This window comes from Mixophyes fleayi, chromosome 6, assembly GCF_038048845.1.
Source record: "Mixophyes fleayi isolate aMixFle1 chromosome 6, aMixFle1.hap1, whole genome shotgun sequence".
NCBI classification, from domain to species: domain Eukaryota; kingdom Metazoa; phylum Chordata; class Amphibia; order Anura; family Limnodynastidae; genus Mixophyes; species Mixophyes fleayi.
In genome coordinates, this window is record NC_134407.1 from 182,110,417 (window position 1) to 182,132,505 (window position 22,089).

Here is a 22,089-nt window from a genome sequence, read left to right on the forward strand (position 1 = left end):
GTAAAATGCATGGAGAGGTGCATCATCGCTGTGAATGGATTTACAAACCCAGGACAATAATGGAGTTCATAAGCTCAATCAGTGATAGGATCCATTCATTTATCACTAGAAGCGGCTTCTTTGCCCTGGCATGTTCGCGATCATTTAATTTACTTTGTGTTTTGGTCAATCCTTGGATTTGAAACGTGTAACAAACTTAAAATAAATGCAGAATTATACGAAAAAAACAACAAAATCAAAGTCACCCACCAATTCCAGCGCTGTAGATTATCTTCTGGCATATGATTAAAGTCACCAATAAAAAAAAAGAAAAATAATTAAATATTAGTTTATAATTTCATGGCAATTCCAGGATACTGAAATTGGACAAGAAGTGGACTATTCTCACAATAAGAAAAAGAGTCTGATTATTTGAGGCACATAGCAAGCCATTTCTGTGAAACAAAGTAATGCATACATTTTGCTAGATCTACGTTAATGCTTACTATTGAAAATGTATGCATGGTACCAAGGATGATACAGCAAATTTGCTCTCCTGTCTTCATTGTAGCATTACAAAGTTTCATTCTGGGAAATCATGGTTTATGTGGGTGGGGAAAGCTGGACAACACTATAATACATTCTCTGTAGTATAAAGACTAGAATTCTACCACAATGTAAAATAGGTCATTAGAACACTTTCCATTACATCAGTACACTATAAGAGACACAGTGAGGGTTGAACTGTGGCCCGCTACAATCTTGGTCTGTAACTACTCCAGCCTTTCTATACCAGGAACATCAGACCTGTCATTATCCAGTCACAAGACTACCAAGTAGGAAGCCAAACTACCTGCAGCTGGATGGGCAGGACAGACCAGGAACGCAAAAGGAGTTCTAGAAGGGCATTGTTTTTATATGGGCATTTCTACAGCTGAATAAAGGTTTGTTAATTCACTAGTCTGTTTTTCAGTGCCTTCCCCCACAATACTAAGAAAAAGACCTTAAAAAGAACCTGTACAATTAGGAGTTTTTGGATTTTTACTATTCAAAGATATTCTACACATGTATTTTTGTACTAGTTCAGCAAACTAATATGTCATTTGCAAATACCTACACTGGCTCCAGGTGTCTTCAAGGAATCCAATTCAAATTGCTCACCCTTAGCTACAAAGCCCTCAACACCAATATCCCTTATACATCTCAAAATACTGTCTCTACCCCTGACCTGTACCTTGTCTTGCCTCTAGTAACCACTGCTCCCTCCCACCTGCAAGACCTCTCCTGTGCGGCTATATACTTAGGGAATTCCCTAACACGCCCAATCAGACTTTCCCACAGCCATCAACTCTTTTAAACCCCCTTTTTTTGTTTTTTTTTTTGAGGTGACCTTATTCCTGATGATACTACTCACAATATCCTCTCTGAACCACATTTACTCCTCTTGTTTCAGCTGTGCCCTCTTCCACTTAGAATATAAGCTCTCACATGAGCAGGGTCCTCCATACCCTTTATTTTCATGTCTGTTTATTTTGTCTACCTTGTATGTCCCTGTTTTATGCATGTTCTGCTTTCCCTACTGTACGGCACTGAGGAGCACTGTGGACCCAAACAAATCTATGATAATAATAAGTTATATTAAATGTTTAAAGTGCCACATAAATTGTTACACTTGCTATTATGTGCAAGTCCATTACTTTATTATTATCCTTTTAAATGATTGTATATTTCCATAGCAGTTATTGTGACCCCTTTCTATCTAATACAGTGTTTCAAATATAAAGCCATTTAAAAGACAGTTAGCCCTGATTAGTCTAGTCATTTAGTTTATTTCTGGCATATTTCTTTATTGCATGTGGTAACCGTACAATATTGGGCTATACAACAGCTTGATTTTTATTTTTAATTAAGTCCCAATTCAAAGTCTAGAGAATATACCATTTACTTTTCATTTTACAAATTGTTTTGTTTTAACTGGAAACAATATGAATTGTAGTGAAACAGCTACACAGTCCCACACGTAGCGGAATAATTTTCCCCCAACATCATTGGGACGGAAACACTCACTGCAGAAAGCCATTAGTAGTGGTGCTTGAAACCCTAGAGACCGTAGGAAAGAGGGGGGTGAGAGTATAGCAGATCATTAACAGTTCTAATAGTCAATCATCATAAATTCCCAATTGTACACTGAAAGGGAACAGAAGCAAGATTTTAAATATTTTGGGACATCCAGTACCATAATTTCAAACAGTTTTCACAACAGAGTGCTGCCGGTGTCTCAAGGTGGTGATAAAGAAAAAAGGAAATGTTGCTCCAATTTTTGGCTCTGTACAAGTACCCTGTATACACTCAGATTGTGTGCTATTTTACCAGCTCCTCCTCTTTTGTATCTCCTTTAGGAACAGTCTCATTTAATTTTTTGAAGAGGGAGGTTTCATGCTTCCCTGCATGTCCACTCAGATTTCTAGGGAGGTATTTTAGTCTCCGATTGACAAGACATATTTAGTGGATTTATATAAGTGAGTGGTGGAAGTGGGGGTATATAGGGTGGTATGGCAGACCACCACTTCTCCTGCTGCCTTCATTGTAAAACTATCAAATTCCATTCCCAGTACATTTTTCATATTGTCACTTCTAAATTTCCACTTCGGCCACTGATATAATCCCACTTTAAGCTGTGGCTATTGAAATGTATATTTATTTATATATTTGGAGATATAAATTAATTGCCATTTTTAGACTACCAAGTTTGTATCCAAAATATATTCAGTTAGGGTATATCAATCAGATTTTGTTGTTATATCATCTTTAGGTTGGCCCATATCTTGCTTTTGGACCCATCGTTTCATATTGTTATTTGTGCTTTGATTTAATTTTATGTCCTGTTTCAGATTAAACATATATACAGACACTGCTTGGTCGGTAGATTGTATTATTAGTTTTTAATGCGAGTTGTAGGACACTGAATAAACACATCACTTACCATCGCCATCTAGTGGCTACCTTCAGAAGCCAGAAAAGCAATGCTACAGCTGCTGAACAAGTAATAAGTCGTTTTAGACATTATGTGGCTCAGATTTCTGGATAACTTCTATAGATTTGTCTGCAACATTTACCACCTGTAGTGACCCATACTCAGATACCCCTCACCTTATAAACAGCAATGGGTCAAATCTGCATCTCACATTCATTCAGGAAACTTTGTAAAGCACACACTACACTAGCTCAATGTATCCTTACTCTGTTGGGTTGATGCAATATATAATGAACACCCCCTCCTACACAGTGTGCGAACAAAACATGGAGAGTTCCCAATCTAGCTGCACCACAGTAAAGGTATTAAATAGGGGAGTGTCAGCCAACATGTACTGTAAACAACATTTCATGTAACTATAATAAATTGTAATCTCAACCTGGACTATAACAATTTAGTAGTCATCTGCATGGGACATTTTAAGTTATTAATTGGAAAAAAATAAACAAACAAAAATAAAACAGAAGCCCAGTATCATCAACATTTATTTATATAGCGCCAGCAAATTCCGTAGCGCTTTACATTTGGGAACAAACATTGATAAGACAATACTGGGTAATACATACAGACAGAGAGGCAAGAGAACCCTGCTCGCAAGCTTACAATCTATGGGATGCTTCTGAAACTCAATCAGTTTGTGGTATAGAGTTGCACAACACAGCATTCAAAACTTTTCACGTCACAAACTTTTGTGGAATTTTATCGTGTACAGTGGCCAACTAAATCATTTCTATTGCAACACTGGAATACCTGCAGGGTAAGAAAAGGTACTGCACATATTATAAATATAAAAACATAACGTTACACAACATATTTAAAAGCCACATGTAAACAGCATTTCTGATCTTATCCTAGAACTCTAAATGACCTACTCTCTCAATCCTGGAGATATCTTGTAGGGTATCTAGGAACATTACTTTATGGCGATCATGGCTCTGCTCTATTCTGCGTCACATTCATTCACTCTTACAGCAGTATTCATATTTATTAACTTGTCTTCCAACTGTATTTCCTTCCATAGCACTGGTCTACATACAGATACTGTGTACCACAAATCTAAGTATAGATGAAATTCCACATTTAAACAAGATTCCCAGTTTAAATAATAGAAATCATTAAGTTAATGCACGCTTCCCCTGTGCTGATAAAGTTATACAATTTCTCGCTTCAGTCAATGATACTTATGGGGAATAGTAAGCTAAGAAGCTGGCCCCTAGCTTGATGAAGCATTGACTTTCCCATAGATCATTAGCATTAATCCATTCACATTAAGCTACTTCATTTACAAAAACATCCTGTACTACAGCACAATGACATTAAAGCCTATAAAATATGCCAGAACAAAAACACACCATCAAACATACATTGCCACAGACTGGAGTGTGAGTGAGGCAAAGGTAACGTGACTAGTGTGTCAAACATGGTTTTTTTGCAGTCAGATAATGGTCTAGGCTCCAATGGATTGAATCCTGCTCTCTACGGGCAGAAGGGCAGTCTAACAATCATCACTAAAGCCACCAAGTTTGGTTTTTTTAGCAATTATTTTTGTTTGTGTTAACCCCAACATGTTCTGGTTAATGTTTGCTAACCTTTACATTGGACAAATGCAAACAATAGTTTGAACAGACTATTCATGATGCAGGGTTCTTTCATGTAAGACTTTGGGATTTTGCTTAAAGATTTTAGTTAACCTACAGTGCTATACTTTTTAGGTTCTGTCTATAAGACCCTCGCCCCTTACAAAGAGAAACAAATACCACCGGCACAACAAAAACAGAACGGTTTCATTTTCCTGCACTACAAATCCTTGACAGTTATGTCCCTCAGTATGTGCTCAAGTTATGGGAAAGGAGAGAAGAAACATTCAAATATATGAAGGGTATGAAAGGTATTCATATAGTTAAGAAACATTTTAAGAGCAAACCGATTTCTGAAACTAGACAAATGGAGGAGGAAAGTCAAAAAGTTAACAAGGAAGAATTTTACAAAAAGGTAACAGACCCGTAGGCTATTCTTCCAGCAGTTGTGATGGAATTCCTGCAGTAAACTAATTCAAGCATATATGGGACAAAAATAATGCAATTGTTAAGAGTTTGTTAGAAAACATTAAAAGGGGGGTGGGGGGAGGGGCATTATACTACACGGACTTTTATGTTGTTTCTGCATGTAAATTAGGTTTCTTTTGAAAATAGGGTGAAAGTAAATGGTGAAGCCAACATTGTCTTGCAAGTTTTAGAACACAGCACTTTGTTTTTCATGCATTAAACAGGAACTATTAGTGCAATAGATTGCATTTATGAAAGCATAATTGTTTAAAATGGGCTATTCTACCAGCATATGAAATAATGTGTTTATGAATTGTTGAAGGGGTCTTGAACCTCCACTCCTCCTTTTACCACATCTAGGTGTGCAATAGGGTTCTAGCAAAGCTTACCCCAATTCAGCCAAGCTCTATGTCAAACTTGCAACCTGGATTTAGACAACTAACTACTATGTCTTGGTACCCCACTGGTAGCAAGAAGAGAACCAAGAAGTATAGCACTGTGCCCTGGTGTTGAATATACACACCCCTGCGGTCACGTGGAAACACTCAGGGGAATGCAGGCTGCAGTTATGCTGCATCTACAGGAACAAACCTCTCACTTTTCCTTTTTACAAGACCGGGCTGCAACTTTCACGGGTGCCACCACATTAAGGGGCTGTAGGAACATAACAATGCTTCCTCTGTCCCCAATTCATACAGTTCTGTGCTTCTCAAGAAGGATGACACAGGTTGTCTGTAGAAGGATATTCTGTATCAGCACAAGCCTGTATGCTATGAAAACAGCATAACCCAGAAGTATTATCTCCCTGGCTTATTTGACAGTCTTTTTCTTCCTCACATATGAGGCTCTATCTGCAGCCTCACATGTGACCCCTGGTGCAGTAAGTAGTTTATCTAACAAACAACTATACAAATCCACACAAAACAATTTTGATTTACCAGTATATTTTCCACTTGTTCTGTATGCAGTTACCAGCATCTGTTCATTTTTTCTGCACATGGCATTACTATGTTTAATGCATTTTTATAAACTCATTTATCTATATTTAAGCACACCAGAGTTATTGTCCATTTTAAATTCCAAGTACCACTGACTCTTGTAACTTTACTTTGTTCTCCCTTTTCCACACACTCTTTGGGGTCTATTAATAACATGCAGTGACAATCAATATGCATCACTGTAAATCCCAGCAATGCATAATGAACCATTTTTTTGTTATTCACCAACAGCCCAATGCTTCCGGAAAATGGAGAAGCCATTATTATTGCAGCCCTTCATAGACCGATTCCTGTAATATGCTTTCGAGTTTCACATGTAAGCTCCCCAATATTGACCAGTAGCTCATCCAACACTCTTACAAACAGCATAAGTCAGTTTCTCTTGTGTTTATAGTTCCTCAAGATGCTAAAATAACGAATGTTCTGAATAAAGTTTCACAAACCTTCTAAAGACTCACCATTAGCAATATAGAATTTGAAGCACATAGCAAAAAGTAGCACAACATACACTACACATTTTCTATTGGCAATACAGACCCTTTAGAAGATTTGCACTTAATCCACGTGGATTAAGGAGATAAATTATTGGATAGTTTTTAGAACAGTGCTTAAAATAAATGTCACTCACAAAATGTCTGATCGATCAGCAAATCACATTTGAAAATCATAGCTCACAAGTATTGAAAATTCTGATTTTATAATATGAACAATCCGTTTACTCCCCAATAGGTTTTAAATCTTGTCTTTGCAACATGTGTGACTCACAGTATCTAAGATTTCTAGCTTTACTTCATGAAAGCCACATTAAATAAAGTATAAAAAAATAAAAATAATAATGACTCACAAAGCAAGTGTTTTGCCACAACCAATGACTTGCATGGTACAGAACCTGTGGTTTTTTTTTTTTTTTTTTAAAAGCACTTATAATTTAATCTTACAGTTAAATGGACCCCTATCAAGAATTGCTGGTCATTTTCCAGTGTCTCAACCAGGGCAGGGGGCACACCATGCACAGGACAGATTTTAATTACAGTAACAATGACAAAATAGATATAGCTTAATTTCACTCTCACAGGGGTTTATTGTGATGTTCACACTACCAAGAGCCCAAACTAATCTAAAAATGTGTAATGAAGCGCTGTGCACCTTTTCTAAAGAAAAAAAAGAAATTGCATTTTTTTTTTTTTTTAAAAGCAACAGTTCATATTAGTATAACACAAAAGAAAGGGAAATAATTTAAAAACTGTCAGTAGAACAATTCGATGTATCTAGGTGCTTTCCCTAAAATAAACAGAGCACCTTACTGTAGCAAAAACAGTCAGCTGGAAATCCCACGTTACCCTTGAGGGGGGGGGGGGGGGGGGGGGAACGGGGGGACGGACGCTTACATACCCAAGCAGCAGATGTCACTGCGCCACTCACATTTTAAACAATGTACATACACTGTTGAGAAAGGTCAATTTTAGAAGCCGACATGCAAAGTCAAAGTAAAGCATAGTTGCTGAAATAAAGCCATGTGAATGCATTTTGAACGGTGTACTTTACTTTAATAGTTCTCAGGATTTGTATCATTATTGGAATGGAGACACTTAAAATATTATCTCTCTATCTCATTGTGTCCGTTTGTCCGGACATTGTGTCCGTCCGATGATTATTTATTAAAACGAACAAGAATGAATTCACAAAAATAAGACCATTGCATTGGTTTCCACAGGTAAGAGTAGGCTTCATAAGTTATTAAGTCTACCCTTGTAATGGGTCTATATATCATAATGAAGTACTGTTATTTATCATGGTGGGGTGCACTGGCAAAGACACCTACCCCTCAAAGGCTTATTCCTCTTCTCCGGCAAACTAACTCTGCCAATGTGCTATAAGTGGCTAATGTCTGTGCATAGTGATATGACCTGGTGGGGAAACAAGCTAAGTGTTCTGGCTTCACTGGACCCCATAGACAAGGCAAGTTTAGGCATATCTGCTTGATAAATTAATTGCTCAGATCTCTGATTTCTCCTGTGTTTACCCCTTTATAAATGGAGAAGCCCTTCTATGGATTTCTGGGCCGTTGCAGTTTCATAAATAGACCATTAAGTAGTCCAAACATGAAAAGCAATAATACATCATGTTCTTATATTGTCCTTACTATGCCCAGAAGCTTGGGGACAACACCTCCTAGAGCAGGGATAGGCAACCTGCGGCTCTCCAGGTGTTGTGAAACTACAAGTCCCAGCATGCTTTGCCAGTAGATAACCAGCAGATAGGTGGCAAGGCATGCTGGGATTTGTAGTTTCACAACACCTGGAGAGCCGCAGGTTGCCTACCCCTGTCCTAGAGTGACACAGCCCTGAGTACTGATCAGTCATAACCTTTAGCTGCAATGAAAGCAAAAGATTGCTGTGCAATACATTGCAGTAGTGCTTCTCCAAGCACCAATAATAAAACAAAAATATAAAAAAAGATCACTATATTTTTGTTTCAAAGTAACGATAGGAATAACTAATCTAAAATAATTTCGCTTTTGCTTGTAATTAGTCGTAAAAAGGTGACTAAACTAAACCATGAGGGGGGAAGTAAGCTTTGCCTCACTGCCACCGCACGGATGCAGAGGAATGCAATGCGGGATTTCTGCAAACAACAAGTCACTATCAGCAGCTATGTGATGAGGAAATGCATAGGAGAACATGACAGCAACACGGATAAGCCCATACAATACCGAATACAATAGGCTGACGTACTGGACATGCGGCTGCACCGGTATCCAGGACACAGCGCCGGGATTGATGGACGCCTGGGCGCCTCCCCGGGCTCTCTCTCTCTCCCTCCAGACACCCGATCACGTCAGAGCAGGCTCTGGCTGCCTCTCCTCTTCCTCCTCAGCGCCATGCGCAGTCTCCCATCCGCTGCACTGCGACCCACGTGGAGAGGTGCCCAGCTCCTGGCGGCGGCACCACCCAGCCCGGAGCCTTCCGGCTTCACCAGTACCTGGCAGCTGATGCCCGCCCCTACACCTGGCCAGGGATCCCGGGGCCCGGTCTATACACAACTTGTGAGGGGACAGACGCTGCACTGCCAGCACCGCCTCCTAATGGTAACAGCCCAGCCGCTGAGCTAAACGCACAAAGGAGGTAGGAGACATGGGATGCGGTGGTCCCTCACATCTATTAAACTTTCATGCTGGCACAGGATGTGACATATCCCGGCAGCACAAGGTTTCATAGCATGGCCGTATTCCTGCACTAACAGCTGTTACTACCAGAACTGGCGTCTGCTGAACCAGGAACAGCTTCTTCAAGAGAAACTGCAGTCAATCACTTTTAAAGTTTTGGATGTTTCCTTTATATACACATCGAAACCAAAATGCAAGAATCAATTGGTTTGATTACATACCTCAAAATGATTTTTTTTCTCTTCTACATGCTTTTAAAAAAAAAAAAAAAAAAAAAAAAAAAAAGTGTACTCCCTTGTTAACACAAAGCAGATTTATTTGTTTCCATGCCTAAATATCAATTCCCCCCCCCCCCTAGGGTACAGTCTGTGTTGCACCTGGCCTATCCCCCTATATTCCCTCTACCACCAAAGAGCACCATGAGTCCATAATCCATTGAATGCCATCTATGTGAAATTCAGGCCCTGTTGGTATCTAGATGAAATCTATACTACAAATGAAACAATCATATCTATAGTATGGTGCCCACATCTATGCTCTAAATAGGAGGTGGTCTGGTTTGTTCTGCAGCATCGGGCCATCGTGTCTTTGACCTAAGAATTATATTGTCTTTCATGCCACAGACAAACCTCAAATATAAGACAGCCCCTTAAGAACAATGTACATACAACCACGTAGCCAATGCACCCCCACACCCCAAAAGAGGGGAATTTTTTTTAAAACCTGATCCTTTACTACACATTTCTCTGCCTCCTTAAAAGATCATGCAGACTTGAAAATTTGGTGTATAGCTTTTGAATTCTACATTATTGTCCACTCATACACATTGATTTGGACAGTAAATTAGGATATTTTAGAACAATGTATCTCAAATTACAGTGTTTATGTATCCAAAATGTGTGAAAACCTGAAAGTCCTTTATAAGGGACTGAAATACAAAGTAATGCACATTTGAAATAAGACATTGTGTTTATTACTCATTTGAAAAGATTAAAAACATTATTACAGTTCCATCAAATAAACTTTTAAAGTATTTTTGTAATATTTATTTTGCAGAGTGCAATCTTCAGCTCTAAAAATAGTCCAGGAATATAATAATGGGACAGAAAAGTTAGAATAGCAACCAAAGCTCAAGTCTTGAAGCTAAAACGCCTTTGGACAGTTAATCTAGCAGTTTCTTCAATGTGATCAAATAACTGCAGATGTTCGTAAACAATGTTTTTAAAATGTATTGGGATGCTAAGAATTGTTCTACATGTTAAAAGGGTGTTGTCGCATTGGCACTATCAACACTAGCTGGTGAAATGTTGAAGTTAATGAAGGGGGAACCTTCTACACCAGTCAAAAGTAAGCTCAGAATAAAAGTATGCAGAGTGTTCAGAGCTTAAATCAATACATTGTGAAAGGTGAAGAGTATTCCCTCTTCAATTCAACCCGCCACCAAGAGAGCATTTAAACTCTGAACACTAGCACTTTTCTAAGTTCAAAGCATCCATGGGACACATTCATAAAACTCCCCACTGGTTACGGTTCAAGTGTGTGCTGCACATGAGTTAATACTAACTGGGTACCTAGTTTTCTTATGGCACACTATACAACACCCTTTGACTGTCACTGAAACTGCCACTCAAACAGTAACAAGTCATGTGCTCTGTACCTCTAGGGACTTTTCCTCCCATACAGCACCAGACACTAGTGGAAGTCTATTTTCAAATGAAGTTAGTCCTTATTAACATTGCCCTGAAACTACTGTCATCCACAAGAGCATACAACCCAAAACTAGCTCTATACCATCACAAACTACATCATGCAAACAAATATCCCTTGGTTACTTTCACCAGCATTGAACTTGTGAGCAATTTGACAATAAACATGCTCCATCATCAACAAACGACATCATAATTGTGCAAGGCAAGAATAAACTTTTCAGAAATTACCAATGCTACATCAGAGTGTATGATGTAATCATAACCCCACTAATGATAGGGTTGAGAACACAAACTATAGATGGAATAACAGGCTTCCTGAATTATATTATGCTTTGGTGTTCCTTATTAAGACTGCTGTTACACTGCTGCATATAACAGGTTTATGACTGGATCATTATATCTTCTCACCAGCTAGACAAACCCTCAATTCATCCTGTAACTGCATAAACATGACATGTTGGTGCTTTAATCTCATGTATATCCAAATCAAGGAAGTTAATGTACTTTAACCAAAGACTTTATCATCTCATACTTTTCAGCAAACGTAATTATTGCAAACCCCTGTGTGTTACCAAAGGCCAATTGTGAGGCCTCTGAAAAATATCTTATAGATCATCACTTACATAAGTGTTCTCTACTCTGTTGTTTCTACAACCATCAGACTCCCATCAGCTATCCCAGCATATATTAATGAATATGCACATTTTAAATATCTACTTTAAAACAATAAACATTTAAGGCAAAATAAATTTGCACTCCACACAAGTGATTGAAAAGAAAATGTAGAGGAAGGACGTAGGGTGGAGAACTTAAATCAACATGTTACCTCTGCAACTATGGCCATGTTTTACAATACTCATCATACATGGAGGCAACTATGGAATATGAGTGGTACAAAGGACTTCTATGGGCTATGTACATTAATGGATAAGATGTGTTTGTAGCCTTGACCCTGGAAGGGTTAATAAGGATGGAGATTTGGGCCTCAGATACATGGAACCCTATAAATAAGGAGATCTGCATAATTCCCAGATTGCAGTGATAACATAACCAGTAATAAGACCTCAGGACTGTAATATGGGGGCGCTATATTCAGATACTGATGGGACATGATGCGTCAGACTGGCTGCGTCACAACCTGCCTCTACCCTATGGCTGCTGTGTACAGCTACATTATATACCTATAATTGCCCTCTCTGCCCCTCTCAGTGCTCCCCATCTACCCGGCTCCTGCACGCTGAGCATTAACCCGTTACACACCAGCACATTACAAAACGTGTCTCCGGCACCGGGGACTGTAGCTTTAAAGGGACACCATGAAATAAGCCTAGAACCCGCCCACTCCCCTGATAGGCCAGTCCACCTGCCACTTACGCCGCTGCCCAAGCTGATTGGTGAACCTACGTCTCCATCACCACCTGGCGGAGAGAGACCGGTCGCTTATGGCCCCCCCACACACACCCCATTAAGCCCTACGTCTCCCTCACCCAAGTCAGACACAGACCAAACTACCGGGAAAGTCAGGGTACGGACACACTGCGTCACACCCAGCGCACCCCTCTCATCCTTAGGCATCGGTAACTAGTCCGCGGCATCCTCTGCCCATCCCACTCATGGATACTCGTGTCAGCGTAATGGGGAACAAGCAATGTGCGGCTGCAGCTGTTTTACCTGTGATGCTTTAGGCTGGTGTCATCCTCTTGTGCCTGCCCAGTTTATTATCCTTTCTCTTTTCCGACGTCGGCGGCTGCCTCGGGACTATTTGCCGCTTACGCAAATTTGCTTCCAGTTACAAATAAATGATTCCCTCTCCCTCCTTTCACTATCCCAGCACCTCCTACTTTATAGCGCTGCGCGGCATGGCCGGGGCGCGCTCCGGGGACAGCGCGTACTTGTGGCGGCGGGGGCGCGCATCAGGCGGGCACGGGGCCCCGGCGTGGTGGTGGTGAGGAGGGGGCGTGTCTACAGCCGGCTGGGCCGAGCGAAGACACGCCCACTGGGCAGCGGGCCGCTTTCCCGCCTACTGGATACTCAGTTGAGAGGCGGGAGGGGCGCCCGGCGTGTGTCGTGTTTGTGAGGCGGCGATTTCTTATTATTATTGCTGAATCACGGTGCAGATTAAGCAGGAAGCGCGTAGGGACGGAAGGAAAGTGCGTACAGCTTTCCTTACACTGGTTTGCATACACCACGGTCATACAATTGGTTGCATTATATAAAATGGTGTATTGTGAGGAGCGCTTTGTGAGCATTTCCACGTCTTGTAGTTGGAATTTGGCACAGGAAGCTTCCTCTGAAAATACTAGTTATTTGTGGTCTTATAACATCTGATCACATAGGCCATTGGTCCTGCCAGTCTTCTCATGTTTTTCCATCTCCTTGGAGCACATGTGTGTTCATTAACACTTTAATAGATCCACAGGTGGTGCTAAGAGTTTCATTTGCCACCTGGAAAACCTGCACTGTTAGGGCTCCCTGAGGATTGGATTTGGGGTAACATCAGGTTAGATGGAAATATTGCAAATATGTTGTATACCCATTCATTTTTCTTGCATTTTGTGTTTTAGTTTAGCGTGGGGCATCTTTCGCAGCCGGCAATTTTTTTTTATATTTTTTTTTTAGAAAGTTCTTACTAGAGTCCTGCTTGCTGGCTAAATTTGGCAGCCAGACCATGATTCTCAGTTTACTTGCCAGAAATATACAGAAGTGGAAGTTCAATCAATTTATAGGCACAGAGCAGGTGCTTAAAAGGGTGGGGTTATCCTAAAAGGAACAAACGCACTCTGCTGTAGCCAGCAAAAGACCTGTCATTTCTACTGTAGATAAAAATGCAACATTCTTAGATGCACACATTTGCAAATGTATATTGAAGCCACCCGCCACTCAACGGCGCTTGGTCCTAACTAAACAGTGAGAGTCCCATATATTTGGCCCATACATATGTGTTTTTAAATTGAGAGCTAACTTACCAAAGAGGTATCCAGAAACCTCCAAGCAGCAATTCAGCCCCACTACCCCCTCTCAGCTACTGACAGCAACATGCCTCTAAGACAAATACAGAAGTGGAAGTCCCTTAATCAATTTATAGGCCAGAAATGCCTAAAAGCATTCCACCAGCAATAATACTTTCTACTTGTATGCTAATGCTTTGCAGCAAGTTCAAGCAATTTAACTGTATAAATATATTTTTTGTAAATATGTAGGGTATTAAATAAGATGACTTGTTATGTTGTAAGAGTTGTCATTAATGAACTGTGGTAACTAGTAGAATTGAATTTGATATCCAGCCCTCAAATCATTAAATGCTGAGAGCCCACCTGTGTGCTGCAGCCTTCCCTATCTGAGCCAGGTTTGCTCTTTTCTCTTTAACAGTAGTTTTTAAGCTCTCATAAAGAGGACCCTACCTATCCTTTGTTCCATGGCCACATTTATTGTCCATTTTGTTATGTACATGTTTTGTATATGGTCAGTTGTGCCTGCTGTCTGATGATCACACTGGCCCTGTATGAAACAACTATAATATTCAAAAATACTATGAAATAAAGGTATTAATAGCTAGTTGCAAGGGAATAATTTACATATATATTGGCAGCACAGTGGCTTATTGGTTAGCACTTCTGCCTCACAGCACTGGGGTCATGAGTTTGATTCCCAACCAAGGTCTTATCTGTGTGAAGTTTGTATGTTCTCCCTGTGTTTGCGTCATTTTCCTCTGGGTGCTCTGGTTTCCTCTCACACTCAAAAAACATACTAGTAGGTTAATTGGCTGTTATTAAATTGCCCTTAGTCTCTCTCTGTATGTTCGGGAATTTAGATTGTAAGCTCCAATGGGGCAGGGACTGATGTGAATGAGTACAGCGCTGCACATTTAGTGCGCTAAATAAATTGATATACAGTACATTTTGCTAGTAGGTGTGTCTGTGGTAGCAATTTGGATAACCCTTAAACTGGGTACACACCTTTGCAATTATTGTGCACATCACACAATTCTCAACTGTTTGGTCAAATATTGCAAGAGTGTGTATGCTCCCACAATCATGTTTTATCATAATCAAAACACATTACATCTGTTGATTTGGTTTTTATAAACTTTCTAAAATCGCGATCAATGATGGAACTATGTCTGGCAAATGTGGAAGTGTGTACGCACTCGCGACAGTCTGTCTAATACTTTTGCGGATAGCTCCTCTCTATATCTGTAGAGTGCGTACAGAGTTACAATCTTTTCAGCAGATGGTTATCAGAGGTGAAGGGGTCATTCCACATCAAATCAACACAGAGTTTCAAACTGCCATTGCTGCCATGGGGGTTAAGAAAATTCCCAAATCTTAAGCTGATATGTTCACTGGTTTTGAAGTTATATGACTATACATTTGCACTTTTTTAACGAAAAATTTGTCTTAACGGTTTTTTAACCTGCATTTGTAGCTTACCTGGGTAACCTAGAGAGTTAGGCAAGGTCTCATTTTAATTATTTTAACAATCTAGGCCTGTTCATTAAATTAAATTTATCTCCTTAAACAATCATTTTGATGTATAGTATGTACAATGACACAGTATGTTATGTTAATACTGAAATACTTCAAACATTTGTGATTTTTTTTAAATACATTTTATTGACTTTTTTTAAAAAATAAAACGGTACAACATATGTTGCCTTAATACAACTCATAACAGTGAGAACATTGAGAGTTTGTGGTACAGATAGGGTATGGAAACCGGAATGAGGGAATGGTCGTCGTGAGCAATAAAATATAAGCGAAAGTGAATTAAAAGTTGTCGGGAGCTGCCGCGGGCACCAGCGCGACTCCCCGCCCCTGGTCTCTGGCGTCCCAGCCGTTGCTATGACGACCGGGACGTCGCTTCCGTTCCCGACATCCCGGTTGCCTACGCAACAACCGGGACACCTGCATTTACCTGTCGCAGCGCCCGGTCAGATAGCCGGGCGTGTGCGCACAGGGTTTGTATGAACTCAGCCAATAGTGGCTGATTAAGGGGGCTCCTGTGACCTTTTTACTGGCTGTATGCCAGTAATTTATTATGCAGCCACCTGGCTGATTACTACTTTAGCTTCATTGGCCACTAGCAATCTAATCAATTAGGCTACTCCTGTGGATGCTTGTAAGGCTCTGTTCTGATTGGCTCTTTGTACTATTTAAGGCAGCGAGGACTGAGCTTCACTGCTGGTTATAGCGTTCTCTTCCAGTACTGCTGCCTGCTCCAGTTCCTGTGTTTGGTGTTGTAAACCTGAGATTGATTACCCGTGTATGACCTTTGCCTGTTCCTGGATTCTGAACCTGTGCTACTGACCCTGACCTATCATCTGTCCCTGGATCCTGAACCTGTGCCTGTGACCTTGACCCTTCTGCCTATACCTGACATACTCTCTGGTGCTCGGTCCAGTCCGTTGATATCTGGCCTGCCACTACTCCGTGTGCTACCTCCTGTACCTGTGCGCTGCCGTGTTAGCATAAACTCATACTACTCTGAGCATAAGACCTGGGGGCATTCCTAGTGCCTGTGAGCATAACCAGTCTCTAAGGGAAAGGCGGCTGCTAAAGGTGAAGACCTCTTCTACCTGTTCTATGAGTTTATGCCGCACGAGTGGCCATAACAAAAGTATAATTGTTATGAGATATCAGAAGTACCATGATGGGAAGAGGATGAGGGAGAGGAAAGATCAGAAGATGTAAACAGAGAGGAGAAGAATGATGGGGGTGAGGGTATGTTAGTAGAGGGAAAAACAGAAGAAGGGAGGGTGAACAGATTGAAGTAAGGCTCAGATCAAGAGATGATTAAAATATCTATATTTTCATTTATTAAGAAATGAGTATGAAGCGGTGAAGTAATCAAGTCAACTGTACCATGTGGAGATAAATTTATTAGGGCGGTCATTAGCTATAGTCATATGCTCTAGGTCAGTGGTTCCCAAACTTTTGCAGTTCGCGGCACCCTTAGAGTCTCCAAATTTTTTCAAGGCATCCCTCCAAAATAATTATTGAGCAGTCCTGTTTTAGAAGTAGTTGGGTCAAAAAATTTTAATAAGTATTTAGGTCAGGACAGAAATACTTATTTAGTTGTATGCAAAAATGCCCCTCTGCATCCAGACACTCTGCATCCAGATACACTGCCCTCTCTCACACTGCCCCCTCTGCCCTCTGTCACGCTGTGTCCCCCTCCACTGCCCCTCTCACGCTGTCTCCCCCTCCACTGCCCCTCTCACGCTGTGTCCCCCTCCACTGCCCCTCTCACGCTGTGTCCTCCACTGCCCCTCTCACGCTGTCTCCCCCTCCACTGCCCCTCTCACGCTGTCTCCCCCTCCACTGCCCCTCTCACGCTGTCTCCCCCTCCACTGCCCCTCTCACGCTGTCTCCCCCTCCACTGCCCCTCTCACGCTGTCTCCCCCTCCACTGCCCCTCTCACGCTGTCTCCCCCTCCACTGCCCCTCTCACGCTGTCTCCCCTCCACTGCCCCTCTCACGCTGTCTCCCCTCCACTGCCCCTCTCACGCTGTCTCCCCCTCCACTGCCCCTCTCACGCTGTCTCCCCCTCCACTGCCCCTCTCACGCTGTCTCCCCTCCACTGCCCCTCTCACGCTGTCTCCCCCTCCACTGCCCCTCTCACGCTGTCTCCCCCTCCACTGCCCCTCTCACGCTGTCTCCCCCTCCACTGCCCCTCTCACGCTGTCTCCCCCTCCACTGCCCCTCTCACGCTGTCTCCCCCTCCACTGCCCCTCTCACGCTGTCTCCCCCTCCACTGCCCCTCTCACGCTGTCTCCCCCTCCACTGCCCCTCTCACGCTGTCTCCCCCTCCACTGCCCCTCTCACGCTGTCTCCCCCTCCACTGCCCCTCTCACGCTGTCACTCACTCTGCCCCCGCTGTCACTCTCACTCTGCCCCCGCTGTCACTCTCACTCTGCCCCCGCTGTCACTCTCACTCTGCCCCCGCTGTCACTCTCACTCTGCCCCCGCTGTCACTCTCACTCTGCCCCTGCTGTCACTCTGCCCCCGCTGTCACTCTCACTCTGCCCCCGCTGTCACTCTCACTCTGCCCCCGCTGTCACTCTCACTCTGCCCCCGCTGTCACTCTCACTCTGCCCCCGCTGTCACTCTCACTCTGCCCCCGCTGTCACTCTCACTCTGCCCCCGCTGTCACTCTCACTCTGCCCCCGCTGTCACTCTCACTCTGCCCCCGCTGTCACTCTCACTCTGCCCCCGCTGTCACTCTCACTCTGCCCCTGCTGTCACTCTGCCCCCGCTGTCACTCTCACTCTGCCCCCGCTGTCACTCTCACTCTGCCCCTGCTGTCACTCTCCCCCGCTTTCACTCTCACTCTGCCCCCGCTGTCACTCTCACTCTGCCCCCGCTGTCACTCTCACTCTGCCCCGCTGTCACTCTCACTCTGCCCCCGCTGTCACTCTCACTCTGCCCCCGCTGTCACTCTCACTCTGCCCCTGCTGTCACTCTGCCCCCGCTGTCACTCTGCCCCCGCTGTCACTCTCACTCTGCCCCCGCTGTCACTCTCACTCTGCCCCCGCTGTCACTCTCACTCTGCCCCCGCTGTCACTCTCACTCTGCCCCCGCTGTCACTCTCACTCTGCCCCCGCTGTCACTCTCACTCTGCCCCTGCTGTCACTCTGCCCCCGCTGTCACTCTCACTCTGCCCCCGCTGTCACTCTCACTCTGCCCCCGCTGTCACTCTCACTCTGCCCCTGCTGTCACTCTCCCCCGCTTTCACTCTCACTCTGCCCCCGCTGTCACTCTCACTCTGCCCCGCTGTCACTCTCACTCTGCCCCCGCTGTCACTCTCACTCTGCCCCCACTGTCACTCTCACTCTGCCCCTGCTGTCACTCTGCCCCCGCTGTCACTCTCACTCTGCCCCCGCTGTCACTCTCACTCTGCCCCCGCTGTCACTCTCACTCTGCCCCCGCTGTCACTCTCACTCTGCCCCCGCTGTCACTCTCACTCTGCCCCCGCTGTCACTCTCACTCTGCCCCCGCTGTCACTCTCACTCTGCCCCCGCTGTCACTCTCACTCTGCCCCTGCTGTCACTCTGCCCCCGCTGTCACTCTCACTCTGCCCCCGCTGTCACTCTCACTCTGCCCCCGCTGTCACTCTCACTCTGCCCCCGCTGTCACTCTCACTCTGCCCCTGCTGTCACTCTCCCCCGCTTTCACTCTCACTCTGCCCCCGCTGTCACTCTCACTCTGCCCCGCTGTCACTCTCACTCTGCCCCGCTGTCACTCTGCCCCCGCTGTCACTCTCACTCTGCCCCCGCTGTCACTCTCACTCTGCCCCCGCTGTCACTCTCACTCTGCCCCCGCTGCCACGATCCCTGTCACTCCTCTGCCACGGGCCAGACATAGAAAAAAAACACATAAACTTACCAATCCGCCGGGCGCCGGGACCCAGCAGCCTCCTCTCCCCGCAGCTTGTTACTGACGTCGATATTCAGTGACAGCTGCTGCGGCACCCCAGGGAGCCGCGGCGCTGTCTTTGGGAACCGCCGCTCTAGGTTATATATATGCCAACACTCTGAATTAGTTCGGAAATAGAGGGGGTCTCAGGTTGTTTCCATTTTATGGCTATTCAGCATCTGGCTATGGTCAGAATGTGGCCCGGGAGTTTCCAAATAATTTTGTGAGTGTCAGGCGGAAGTCGAGGAAGAAGAAAGTAAGATAAGTGGAATGGGGACTTTAGATTAGTTATTTTATAAATGAGGTCAGCAACCTCTTTCCAGAAGGGGATGATTTTTGGACAGTTCCACCAGATGTGGGACAGGGATCCTCGATGGCCATAGTTACGCCAGCAGAGGTCAGAGGATGTCAGATAGATTGTTTTCAGTTTGGATGGGACTAAATACCAATGGAATAAGAGTTTGTAAGAATTTTCTTTTATCTGAGTACAGATTGAGGATTTGGCAACTGCTTTGCGAATCTCCGACCATTCCTCTGGATCCAAAGTCGCAGCCATCTTCTCCTCCCAGCGGAGCTCATGAGACTCTGTGTCAGGCAAATTATGATTCATTAATAGAGAATAGAAAATAGATATTAAGCCTTTAGATGACGCTTTGTTTTCACAAAAGGTTTCTAGGGGGGAGGGTTTGTGAGGAACACGGGGGTCTATTAAGGTGGTGAAAAGGTGTCGAATTTGTAAGTATTGATAAAACAGAGGCCAAGAGGTGAAAGCGCTTGTGTAGTTCAGCAAAGGTCGGGAAAAATTCCATTGGAACTATATTTTTTTTTTAAATGAGACGTTGCCCAACTCTCTAGCTCAATCAGGTGAGCTACAAATGCAACTAAGAAAAAAAAACAGAGAACCACACACACACACGTATGTATTACAGGAGGAGCTGTCTGTCCCCATGCCTTAGCTCTAATCAGCCCAGTCTGAGAGTTGGTGGTTTGTTCAATTCATTCATTCTTTCTATTTATTTTATTATGTATTTATCTAACATAAGATTTATCCTATGTCTTGAGATTCCTCCTTATCATTTGCTTCACTTGTGACTACATTTATATAAAAATTGTTGAGTTACAAGGAAAGGTCCTTGTTTTTGCCAACAATGTCTTGACATTTGACCAATTGGGCAGTAAGCTCTGTTCAAACTTGTGGGCCTAGAGAATAGTTTTACTTTCAGATGGGATCCCTCACCCGCTCTGGGTTAGGTCTTTCTCTTAATTTGTGTTTAATTGGAAATGAGATAACATATTTATAAGTCCCCAACACAAATGGATGCGAAACTTCATCTGTAGAGTTTTCAGAAGAGTACTTTGGTAAGTGAATTTTTAAGATGCAATTGCTTAGATTGAAAAGTTATTTTAGACCTGTGCAGCCACACAGATTCCGGGTTTGTGATCAGACCAAATAATGAATCACTTTCCGAATCCTCAAGTAAATGTGTGTAAAATGCACAAATAAAAAGAAATCCCATTCAATGGTAAACAGAATGGGAAATTGAGTAAAATGTAAAACTTTTTTCCTGGTATTGTGGAAAGCACCAGTAGTTAACCAAGTGTGCAGTTTACAGAGTGTGCAGTTTACGGAGTGTGCAGTTTACAGAATTGTGCAGTTTACAGAATTGTAAGGCAGAATATGAAAAATGGAAAGTTGACCTACAGATGTTTGTTTTTTTTTACATTTTAATTGAGCATCTTCTTCTCATTATTGCAGCCCTGAGAACACTATCACAAACCGCTTTCCTTCGGGCTCCGGTGTTGCTGTAGTACAGCACTAACAAAGTTGGTGCTGCAGGTGCAGCCTATGGTGGCATGAGGTCACACCCTAATATCTCAAGCTGTCTGCTGTTGGTTCACAGGGTCACCCTTATCCGGCAGACCCATTTAACTGGTTAACATTTTTAACCAGCCAAATAAGCAGACACCCATTACACAAAAATGGAGGAGCCCCTTGAAAAGTGGCTTCAGTGTGCAGTTCCCAGTGCATCGCTAAGGAGAAGGAGCAACTCAGTAAGTTCAACTTTATTGGTGGGCCCACAGTGGACTTTGCAAAGTTCCTGATTTTATCCTAAAAAAAATAAATCTACCCCAGCTGTCTAGCACTCAATCCAATAAAATAAACTATATAGTTCTGTGAAAATAAATTGCTGCGCATCATTTTGCAATACTCAAACTATTAACTTACCACTTGGAGATTGTTTTCATAGATAGCTCTGGAATACAGATGGCATTAAAGTGTATTTCCTGCAGTATGAGAATATGGTCTTTTGCTCTAGCGTATTCTTTGATCATCTACAATCTTTTTTTGTGGTGAATTTAGAGTTTTGTCATGTGAAACAATTTTAAGTCTCTATGTATTGCATAACTAAAATCACCTTCATTAAACTGCGTACTGAGTACCAGTGGAAAGTATCATTTGAAGGAAGAAACCAGGCATAGGAAAAAGTGTCTGAAGATAAACACTGGCATTCTAATGCTTGAAACATGTTCCAGGTGTAATGAGGAGGGTTCCTCCAGGTATTTTTACCGGTACACATACAGAAGTATTTTTCTGGCAGTCTGCTATGATGGCTTGAGCAAATGGAGTGGCACATGTAGACTTCTTATTTGAGGCATAGGCAGGGCTATTTTGATATTGTATAATACCCCCTTTGTCTTGACAGGGAGGCTTTCTGACAGATTCCTGTTCCTCTCCTTCATATG

The 22,089-nt window shown here is 43.0% G+C and overlaps 1 protein-coding gene across 4 annotated transcripts in view; it reads right to left on the minus strand.

Annotated features, from left to right (window-relative positions):
* The window catches only part of PHF20 (PHD finger protein 20), a 56,855-nt gene extending 44,032 nt beyond the window's left edge, over positions 1-12,823 (minus strand). For 2 of the 4 annotated variants that reach the window (XM_075177482.1, XM_075177480.1), the window contains exon 1: positions 8,792-9,094. In XM_075177482.1, coding sequence (XP_075033583.1) covers positions 8,792-8,798 — 7 coding nt within the window. In that variant the 5' untranslated portion in view covers positions 8,799-9,094. Of the gene's footprint in view, positions 1-8,791; positions 9,095-12,602 lie in introns of those variants that run through there. The other 2 variants (XM_075177481.1, XM_075177483.1) reach the window with 2 other exon arrangements.
* Between the last annotated feature and the right edge of the window lie 9,266 nt (positions 12,824-22,089).